Raw genomic sequence first — 11,685 nt, forward strand, 5'->3', positions numbered from 1 at the left:
AAAAGTCAACATGGTTTCTGTAAAGGGAAATCATGTCTTACTAATCTATTAGAGTTCTTTGAAGGGGTCAAACATGTGGACAAGGGGGATCCAGTGGATATACGTACTTAGACTTCCAGAAAGCCTTTGATAAGGTCCCTCACCAAAGGCTTTTATATAAACTAAGTTGCAGCTGTAAAAAAGAAGAGAGCAGCATTATATTCTGCAAATGTAAATGAATGTGTTTGTCTGAGCGATTGGCTAAACAAGAAGTAGGACTGAGTGGATTTGTAGGCTCTAAAGTTTTACACTGTTTTATTTTTGAATGCAGTTAAATTTCGTACATAATTCTACATATGTAAGTTCAACTTTCATGATAAAGAGACTGCAATATTACCAGGGCTGTCAAGCAATTAAATAAGTTAATTGTGATTAATTACGCTGTTAAACAATAATAGAATACTATTTATTTAAATATTTTTGATGTTTCCTACATTTTCAAATATATTGATTTCAATTAGAACACAGAATACAACATCGAAAGTGCTCACTTTATATTTATTTATAAATATTTGTACATCCTCATGAGAGTGGTCCTTGATGAGGGACACGGAGAGAAGATGAGGGAAGGACTGGAAATAAACTGCAAGGTGTATCCCTGTTCCACAGTAATTAGGGGGACCAACTACACAGAAAGTGGGATAACTGTTGGAAAAATTAGGGGAGAGAAAAACCAGTACATTGCAATCTGGTTGGGATATCTCAGCTGTCTTGAAGAACTCACAGAAGACGACCATTGTGGAGGAGGTCTTCTCCTGTGTTTTTTCCCTCATTTTCTAGATTGATTATGCTATTGTGGGAAAACCTGGCACTCCCGTAGAGACTGAAGGTGGAACTGCTTTCTTTTGGAGAAAGGCATGTAAATTTCCAATTATTTCAGCGTGGACCATCTTATCCATCTTCTGTGAGACAGGGAGATCCTAGATCATCTGCTAGATCTTTTACAGGGGACCCAAGGACTAAAGTCATGAACATTTACATGTACTTCCTGAATGGCCCCCATCTAAGGATGCTTGTAGAGAGGTCCAAGCCTTCAGCTTGCCCTCATCTAATATGGTCTAGAACTCCTGCCTGGCATCCTCTGTCAACTTGTCGGAGATCTTCAGGGTATTGGCTCAGAGGGAGAAGTTGTATCTGGCCAATAAGATTTATTGGTTAGAGATACAAAACCATAGACAAGATGTGGTACAAAGTTTTCCACTGACAAGGCCTGATTTCTTTGTATCTTTGTCTTTTGGTAGAAGGAAATCATCCTTGACACACACTTTCTTTCACTGCAGAGACAACTGGGAAACCTGGTGAAGGATGTGCTTGAAAATAGCAGGCACGGTATCTTCTCTCAGTTTTCTTAGCTGTCAGAGGCAGACAGCATGGTTTTCCACAAAGATTTTGTAGGATGACCTCATTGATAGATAGAGCCATTCTAGAAGGTCTGGTTGAACCCAGAATGTCCACCAGCCTGTGAGAACTCTCTTGAACTACTTCATCAGAAATGTCAAGAGAAGTAGATACTCTCTTTTAAAGCTCTTGATAAGCCCTGTAGTCATCCTGGACAGGTGAGAAATCCCAGGAGACAAGGGTCTCTGCAGATGATGAACAGGAAGAATGCAGAGGAGGCTGAGGTTGATCCCCTTGTAGTGAGATGGGTCAAGGTTCCGAACCCTGAGTCTAGTCTTCAGAGTCTTGGACCAGAACCAACCTCAGTACTGACAATAACCTCCTAGATCTACTCGCATGAGCTAGCCTGTCATCTGCTAGATCTGTAAGTCTTAAGAACCCGGGAGGATCTGGAAGTGGGAGGCATGTTCCACAGGTTCCAGAAAGACCACGTGTATGGCACAGAACCTTGGCAATCATTGCTCCATGAAACCATGTCTCTGGAATTCCAGTGGATACCAAGAATAGAATTCCCACAATTAAGGTGAAAGGGAGTATCATCAGGAACAAGGGGCATAAGTATGTAGAATCATAGAAGATTATGGTTGGAAGAAACCTCAGGAGGTCATCTAGTCCAATCCCCTGCTCAAAGCAGGACCAACACCAACTAAACCATCCCAGACAGGGCTTTTGTTGCCCTCCGCTGGACTCTCTCCAATTTGTCCACATGCTTTCGTTAGTGTGGGGCCCAAAACTGGATGCAATACACCAGATGTGGCCTCACCAATGCCGAGTAGAGGGAAACAATCATTTTCCAAGATCTGCTAGCAATGCTCCTACTAATGCAGCCCAATAAGCCGTTAGCCTTCTTGGCAACAAGGGCACACTGCTGACTCATATCCAGCTTCTCATCCACTGTAATCCTCAGATCCTTTTCTGCAGAACTGCTGCTTAGCCAGTCGGTTCCCCGCCTGCAGTGGTGCACGGGATTCTTCTATCCTATGTGCAGGACTCTACACTTGTCCTTGTTTAATCTCATCAGATTTCTTTTGGCCCAATCGTCCAATTTGTCTAGGTCACTCGGTGTACACTAGGTGTACCTCAGACTGTGAGGAGGACCTTGAATTACTTGACCACACTGGTGATGTGCCAAGTGGTGCCAAGATCCAGGAACATATCTCCAGAACCTGGGACAGCATGCTAGATTTACTGCTGGACTGCATGCTTCATAGATCTAGCCTCCACAGTACCAAGTACTGATCTGGTCTCCGAGATTGTGTACAGCCAGGGCCTAACTTCCACTGGTACCTGCCAACTTGTCTCCTGGACAATCAGAGAATCCAGTATCGAGAGGCAAAGTAGGTCTTGTGCTTCTGCATAGGCCTCTGGCACCAGTGGTATCAAGAGATTTTCCTGGTGCTGTTCCTGTTGCACTAAAGGAGTCAGCACTGCAATATCAATAGCACAGGCACCAGTGCTAGAGCTGAAGACCTTGGATGAAAATAGCTCACTGCTGGGGAATCTCTTTCCGTAGGACACTCTACCTTGTCCTCCAGATTGCTTACTGTTGTTTACTGTTCTGGTTTGAAATTTTGTGCTTCTCTCTCAGCACTAGAGAAGGGGATTGGTGCTGAGTTTCAGAAGCAATGTCTGCAGGACTGCTCCTCACCGATGTTAAAATACTTGGTGCCTGCCCTGAGTGGGAAGGGTCAGAAGAGGAACACAAGGCAGCCTGAACGAGGAGGTGACGCGGTCTCACCTCTCTGTCCTCTTCTGTCGGGGATTTAAAGTCCTTGCAAATCTGGCAGTGGTCTAGATTGTGACCCTCACCAGTGCATTTAAGGCAGGTGGAATACAAGTCACTCACCAGAACAGATTTCTTGCAAGTCAGCAAAAGGCTTAAAACCCAGAAACTGAGGCATACTCTGGCACTGTGAATAAGAGGGAACCCTTGTTCCAAGAAAAAACAACAAAGAAGAGCTACACTAATCTTAACACTAGCAAAGGCCACGAACTTACCTATGTACAGAAAGGAAGATAATTTCCCTCTAAAAATAAACTTGCAGAAGCAAAGCAATGCACTCTATCGATCGTGGGTGGAAAGGAGGAACTGAGCATGGTCTGGGGAGACACTGCCTTTTATACCATCATGCAGCAATCACTAGAAGAACTACTTTAACATGCAAAATTAATTTTCATAAAATAGCTGTTGGCTCAAGAAATATCTCAGATAAAAAGAAGATAATGAAAATGACTACAGAATTGAGGTTTTACTATTAATCAGGTAATTATAATAGCAGCAAATATAATTACAAGAAGAACTTTCTGTTCAGTATTGTTGATTAACTTTAGGCACCCAAAGTTTGAAAATTTTGACCTTTGACTATATTCTATACACTATCCTTGGATGAAAGCCACTATAAATAGAAAACTTTATTTTATCACCTATGAGAAACAGGTAAAAATCCACTTAGGAAAGAATGACCAAAACTTACTTTTCACTGGTATCCAGTAGCATGCAGAACACAGTCTAAAACACCAGAAAGCAACACTAAAACCTTAACAATTTCAGTCAAGATACACGGAAGAAGGTACCCATTATAGAAGGAAATATTTTTATTTTCGAGCTATAGCAAGGTGAAAATATGTGAAAAGATGGTTCCTCACCTTTGTAGATGTTGTTCTTCGAGATGTGTTGCTCATATCCATTCAAATTAGGTGTGCATGCGCCACATCCACGTTCGTCGGAAGATTTTTACCCTAGCAACACTCGATGAGTCGGCTGGGTCACCTCTAGAGTGGTGCTGGATATATGCCCCTGCTGACCCAACAGCCCTTCAGTTCCTTCTTGCCGGCTACTCCGACAGAGGGGAAGAAGAGCAGCTTTGGAATGGATATGAGCAACACATCTGGAACAACAATTACAAAGGTTAGGAACCGTCTTTTCTTCTTCGAGTGCTTGCTCATATCAATTACAGTTAGGTGACTCCCAAGCCTTAACTAGGCAGTCAGGTCGGAGTGAGATGTCGCAGAATGTAGAACTGCTGATCCAAATGCCATGCTATCTCTGGACTGTTGAACCAGAGCACAATGTGAGGCAAAGGTGTGGACCGAGGACCAGGTAGCTGCGCGACATATCTCCTGGATGGGGACATGAGCCAGGAAGGTGGCAGATATAGCCTGAGCCCTGGTAGAATGTGCGGTGAGGTGGCTCAAGGGAACATGAGCCAAGTCATAACAAGTACGGATGCACACCGTCACCCAAGATGAGATCCTTTGGGAGGAGACAGGTAGGCCCTTCATTCGGTCTGCCATTGCGATGAAGAGTTGGGACGTTTTACGAAAGGGTTTTGTCTGCTCGATATAAAATGCAAACGCCCTACGGACATCTACGGAGCGCAACTGTTGTTCTCGTCGTGATGTGTGGCTTCAGGAAGAATACCAGAAGGAAGATATCTTGGTTGATATGAAAGGACAATACCACTTTAGGGAAGGAAAGCCGGATGTGGTCACAACTGCACCTTGTCTTTGTGAAACACAGTATACGGTGGGTCCACCATGAGAGCCCTAAGCTCGGAGACTCATCTAGCCAATGTAATGGCTACGAGGAAAGCTGTCTCCCAGGACACGTAGAGTAGCGAGCAGGTTGCTAATGGCTCGAAAGGGACAGACGTAAGTCTGGTTAGAAAGAGGTTGAGGTCCCAGGTTGGGGTAGGATGGCATACTTGGGGGTACAGGCGGTCCAAGCCCTTGAGGAACCTAGAAACCATAGGGTGTGAGAACACGGAGCGGCCACTTTCCCCTGGGTGGGAAGGTAGAGATGGCCGCCAAGTGCACCCTCAATGATGATACCGCTAGGCCCTGTTGTTTGAGAGACCAGAGGTAGTCCAAGATGGTGGGGATCGAGACCTCGGTGGGAGTAACATTATGCGTTTCGCACCAGCAGGAGAAACGTTTCCACTTGGCCAGATACGTTGACTGAGTGGAAGGTTTCCTGCTACCCAGGAGTACTTGTTGTACTGAGGCAGAGCAACGTAACTCAGATTGGCTTAACCACAAAGCAGCCATGCCGTGAGGTGAAGGGACTGCAGGTCTGGGTAGTGAAGTCTGCCGTGGTCCTGAGTTATGAGGTCTGGACTAAGAGGCAGGGTAACTGGGTTGGCTATCGACAGGTCGAGCAGCATGGTGTACCAGTGCTGCCTGGGCCACGCTGGAGCAATCATGATCAAGCAAGTTCTGTCCCTGCAGAGCTTTATGAGGACCCTGTGAACAAGCAGGAACGGTGGAAAGGCGTAAAGCAGTTGGCTTGTCCACAGCATCAGGAAAGCGTCCGAGATCGAGCCCAGGGAGAGGCCTTGGAAGGAGCAGAACATCTGGCATTTCCTGTTCTCGCAGGAAATGAAGAGGTGTATACAGGGAAAGCCCCACTTCTGGAAAACAGAATCAATAACGTCCGGATGAATCAACCACTCATGAGATAGGAAGGATCTGCTGAGTCGATCCGCCAGAGTGTTCCGAACGCCTGGTCTATCAAGTGGGCTACACAAGTCCCAGAGCTGGATGGCTTCCTGACAAAGGAGGTGAGGACCGTGTCCCTCCCTGCTTGTTTATGTAATACATGGCTGTTGTGTTGTCTGTGAACACTGAGACACAACGGCCTTGCAAATGCTGTTGAAACGCCTGGTACCAAAGGCGGACTACTCTCTGCTCTCGGACACTGATGTGCAATGCCAGCTCCTGAGATGACCAAAGGCCTTGAGTGTGAAGATGGCCAAGGTGAGCACCCCAGCCGAGAGATGATGCATCCGTCGTCAGGATCAACCACCAGTCAAGGGAGCCTAGGATGCTCGGGGGAATCGTGACTATCATGTCTATGGTGTCTCTGTCTGGGTGGTATACCAAGGTGAGCCAAGATTGGAGGGGACGGAGGCGTAGCCTGGCGTGTTTGGTCACGAACGTACAGGCAGTCATGTGACCAGGAGACCGAGACAAGTGCGAGCTGAAGTTGTCGGGAAGTTCTGTAGGCCTCGGATAATTGTTACCATCACCTGAAACCGAGGCTGTGGTAAGCAGGCTCTGGTGAGACTGGAGTCCAGGATGGCCCAATGAAGTCTATCCTCTGTGGGAACCAGAGTGGATTTCTCTGTATTGATCATCAGGCCTAGACTCATGAATAGGTCCTTGACGATGTCCACATGATGGGTGACTTGTGCCTCGGAGGTCCCTCGAATGAGCCAATCGTCGAGATACGGAAAAACGTGTATCCGACGGCGGCAGAGAGGAGGCAGCGACTACAGCCATGCACTTTGTGAATACTCTTGGGGCTGTAGAGAGGTCCGAATGGAAGGACCGTAAACTGGAAATGTTGACGGTTGGCTACAAACCGGAGGTATCGTCTGTGTGGAGGATAAATGGCGATGTGAAAATACGCGTCCTTCATATCGAGGGCGGCATACCAGTCTCTCGGGATCCAAGGATGGGATGATGGTCCCCAGGGATACCATGCGTGGAACTTCAACTTTATCATGAACTTGTTGAGTTCTCGCAGGTCTAGGATAGGTCTGAGACCTCCCTTCGCCTTGGGATTAGGAAATAGCGGGAGTAGAACCCCTTGCCCTTTCGTCCTTTGGTACCTCCTCTATGGCTCCCATGGCAAGGAGCGTCCGCACCTCTTGTAAGAGGAGTTGCTTGTGAGAGGGGTCCCTGAAGAGGGACGAGGATGGGGGTGGAAAGGGGGGGTGAAATAAACTGGAGGTGGTACCCAAGTTCCACCGTGCGTAGGACCCAACGATCCGAAGTTAGCTGGGACCACGCAGGGAGGAAAAAGGAGAGGCGGTTGTAAAAGGGAGGGAAAGGATCCTGGAAAGTAACTGGTATGCCGTCCTCGGGCGCACCTTCAAAAGTTTGGCTTTGCCCTGTAGGTGGCTTGGAGGGACCCTGATTTTGGCCCCCTTGGGGTCCTGACTGCCGTCTACGACCGGCTCGACCACGCCTTCTGCCAAAGTCCTGCCTCTGTCTAGGTGGAGGGTAAGGGCGGTGAGGCTGGGGGCGGAAAGGCCGGCGCTGAGTCACCGGCGTGTGCATGCCGAGAGAGAGCGCATAATGACCCTGTTGTCCTTCAGGCTTTGCAGCCTAGGGTCAGTCTTTTCAGAAAAGAGGCCTCGACCGTCAAAGGGCAAGTCCTGTATGGTATGCTGTAGTTCCGGCGGGAGGCCTGACACTTGAAGCCATGAAATGCGTCTCATGGCAACTCCCGAGGCCAGAGTCCTGGCTGCGGAGTCTGCTGCATCCAGCGAGGCCTGGAGGGAAGTCCTCGCCACTCTTTCCCTCCTCCAAGAGGGCAGCAAACTCTTGACGGAGTCTTGAGGGACTAACTCCGTGAACTTGCCCACCCGCCGCCCAGGTGTTGTAGTTGTAGCGGCTAAGCAGGGCTTGCTGGTTTGCCACCCGGAGTTGGAGGGCCCCTGCAGAGTATACCTTACGGCCCAGTAAGTCCATGCGCCTAGCCTCCTTCGATTTTGGAGCTGGAGCTTGCTGGCCATGGATGGTTCCCTCTCATTGACAGACTGTACGACAAGGGAGCAGGGAGGAGGATGGACGTACAGGTACTCGTACCCCTTAGAGGGCACCATGTACTTGCGCTCAACTCCCCTGGCAGCGGGTGGAATAGAGGCTGGAGACTGCCAGATGGTATCAGCATTGGCCTGGATCGTCCGGATGAATGGTAAGGCCACTCTTTGTGGGGGTGTCAGCCAACAGAATATCCACCACTTGGGTCCTCTATCTCCGGTACCTCCTCTACCTGGAGATTCATATTGAGTGCCACACAGTCTCAGGAGGTCCTGATGGGCCCTCAGGTCAATTGGAGGAGGGCCCGTGGAGGATGTCCCCGCCACCGCCTCATCAGGAGAGGAGGAAGAGGAGAGGCCAGGGACAAGCAGGTCCTGTGTGGACTCTTGCTCTTGGACGACCTCCGGCTCCAGTGGAATCTGGGAGTCTGGTGGCTGAACAGGCGCTTCCTCCGTACCGGTAGGAGGGGGGCGGCTGATAGTCGCCTCCGGCACCCGATGCTCCGATGGAGCAGAGCGAGATGGGACTGGAGGTACACCTTGGGCCTGGTGATACGCCCAAGGTGTCCAGAATGACCACTGATGGGGGCCTTGATCTTGGGCCTGGGTCTCCTGGAAGATTCTGGCGGGCACATCGGAGTCACGGTCCTGTGCATAGGAACTGTCCGCATGAGAGGACACCGATGCGTGTCGGGATGGCCAAGGAGGGGCTGAAAACCCTGGGAAGAGTCTCCCTCTATGACTGATCTGCTCTGTGCAGCACCAGGGATGGTACCGGGAGCCATACCGGTACCGGGAACGAGATCGGGACCTACGACCGGAGAGGTGCCGGGAGGTCGACCAGGATCTCGAAGCTCGGCGTCTGGAGTGGCTGCGAGAGTCACGGTGCCTGGAGCGGTGCCGAGGTACCGGGCTGGATCGGGATGCTGATCAGTACTGAGGCCGACCGGAATGCGAGACGACTGATCCGGTGCGAGTGCACCACCGTATCGAGAGGGGATCGTGGATCGGCGGGACTAGCGATCGGTTGGACCGGGACTCGCCTGGATCGTGATCGGTGATTGTGCCGCTCTGCGGTGCCGACAGAGGGTGGTCTCATCAAGGCCGGCTTGCCTACAGATTGTATGACCCGCACCGGCGGTGCGGGGGTTGAGGCAGGGCAGACTCTGTCATCGCGATCAGCTCCCTCGCCGTGGAAAATGTTCTCCGGCGTGGAGGGAATAGTGAGCTCAACCACGGCTCTCACCGGGGAGCTTTCAGGTACCGGACTCGACGGCCCTTGCAGACCAGAATCGACGGTGCCAACGTTGTCGGTGCCGCGGCAGGTGTAGGTGCCGGGCGGTCCGATCTAGCCCGGGTGCTCTGGCTGCGGTGCAGGTGGCACGGAAGCAGCGGGAGTCTTATGTCTCTTCACCTGCGGGGAGAGAGAACGGTGCCGAGCAGACGCCGGTGCCGGCGATGGTCGGTGCCGAGAGGCCTTAGCAGTACCGGTGCGATCCGGTGCCGAAGAAGCGCTTCTGCCAGTGGATTGTCCAGCGCTCGGTGCGAGGACGGCAGGAGTAAGAGCTGCCTCCATCAGGAGCTGTTTGAGACGAAAGTCCCGCTCTTTTTCGTCCTCGGCTTGAAAGGCCTTGCAGATCCGGCACTTATCGGCGAGGTGGATTCCCTGAGGCACTTAAGGCAGGAGTCGTGGGGATCTCCTGTTGGCATCGGCTTGTGACAGGCCGAGCACGGTTTGAACCCGGTGAACCGGGCATGGGCCCGGCACCGGGTGCGGGGAAGGGGCTAATCCCGAACCCCTCTTAACTATATACACTAACAATGTTATAAAAACAAGAAGAATTAACTGCAACTATAGAAATTTCAACTATATACACAAGAATAACAAGAGAACTACGAGTAGCTAGGGAAGTGGAGATCAGCTAAGCCGCGCTCCACTGTTCCAACGACCGGACATGGGCGGTAAGAAGGAACCGAAGGGCCGATGGGTCGGCAGAGGTATATATCCGGTGCAATGGCGGCGCCACGGCGGCGCCACTCTAGGGGGCGACCCAGCCGACCCACCGAGTGTTGCTAGGGTAAAAATCTTCCGACGAACGTGCACGCAGTGCGCGCACACTTAATTGGAATCGATATGAGCAAGCACTCGAAGAACTGTAGAAATTTTCCAATGCACATGGACTGTTTAACCACAAAGTCAGCTTTCTTAAGTAAAAGGTAAGTTACAGTTGGTATCTTATAAAATATCCAGCAGTTCCACACATCTCTCCATACATCTTATTAATTCCATTCAGCAGCTTTTGTCTGCATGTTGCTGTGGATATCTTGGGTTGCAAGGATGACTGGAAGACTCACCTTGTTGCAGGAAGGGTACTGACGTGTGTAAAGAAGACAGATGGCTCTACTTCCACTTGAAGGCCCAGGGAGAGGTTCCTGTAATAGCCATCAGCATGTCCTGGTCCCCCAGAGTATTTGAAATTCAAAATGGCTTCCAGTGTCTGGAAAAATAATGGTAAATTAGTTATTAACTACAGCTCATTTCTGTGCATCATAACTGCTCAATAAAATTAAGTTACGGAACATGTACATCAGTGATGAAATTTCTAAACCAGTCTTAACAGAAGTTATTATAGACGCATGAAAATTGATTTGTAACATGTCAAAAAAATTCTGGTAGCTTTTGAAGCGAAGTTGTCATATATACATTACACACAAAAATCTTTTCCTTTCTTAAAGCCCGTTTTACAGTAGCATCTTACTGGTTAATAGCTATTACAATGGTGAATGTATCTATGGTAGTAGATCTCAACTACTAATATATTGCTTTTATTTGTGTTAATTCAAAATTTCATGAGTGCTACACTAGACTCCCCACTTTTTCCTTAATGAGCTGCCTCTGCTGGTTCCCATCACACCATTTCCCATTCACTGTGTGCCCTCCAACTCACAATGGAGCTCTGGTGGCTCCAAATCCAGGCACTGGCTGTTGCAACAGTGGTCTTAGAATGGAAAACCAGCTGTTCCCAAAAAAAGCTTTAGAAGCACAGGCATATGGTATAACTTCAACCGCCAACACAAAAAAGAATAAAAAAGCAGTATCACAACAATAAGATGCCATTATTTTTCAGAGGGTTCCACTTCAAGCTCCACAAAGCATTTTACAAGATCTGCAAATATTTGGTGCTATTGCTTACTCAGAAACCACTCAGGAACAATCAGAGACCGGAAGTAACTTAAAATGTCCTAGTTATGAAGGAACTTCATGTTGTGAAGTGTTCTGACACTGTTCTATTTTCAGGTCATATTGAGGGATTAGAAACTATTGACGTTAATAAAAAAATTCCTTGAGTATTTATGTTAGTTAGCAATTCACTGTTCTCCAATAAGTGTGTGTCTGGGTACCACATTAACCTCATCCACAATTCATCCAGAACAGTGCAGCTTAATATATCCCGAAATCAGAATGTACAATATCAACAGAAGCAACTACTGGGCACTCTGTGCAGTTACTTCCACTGCTTTTACAATAATTTCTCATTGAAGGTTAATGAAGCTAAGCATATGTCACTTCAGGAGTGAACAATGGCAAGTACAAAAATAAAAAATGCAGACCCACTATCAACAAACAATTTCATTTCATTTCATTCTGCTTTTCCAGATGACTTAATTAACAAATAACAGAGCTGGAATCATCAAGTCC

The 11,685-nt window shown here is 48.7% G+C and overlaps 1 protein-coding gene across 2 annotated transcripts in view; it reads right to left on the minus strand.

Annotated features, from left to right (window-relative positions):
• The window catches only part of TRAPPC9 (trafficking protein particle complex subunit 9), a 908,789-nt gene that overhangs the window by 564,226 nt on the left and 332,878 nt on the right, over window positions 1-11,685 (minus strand). For both annotated transcript variants that reach the window (XM_075063274.1, XM_075063275.1), the window contains exon 18: window positions 10,341-10,483. In XM_075063274.1, coding sequence (XP_074919375.1) covers window positions 10,341-10,483 — 143 coding nt within the window. The remainder of the gene's footprint in view (window positions 1-10,340; window positions 10,484-11,685) is intronic.

The sequence above is a fragment of the Chelonoidis abingdonii genome, chromosome 2 (genome assembly GCF_003597395.2).
Source record: "Chelonoidis abingdonii isolate Lonesome George chromosome 2, CheloAbing_2.0, whole genome shotgun sequence".
NCBI classification, from domain to species: domain Eukaryota; kingdom Metazoa; phylum Chordata; order Testudines; family Testudinidae; genus Chelonoidis; species Chelonoidis abingdonii.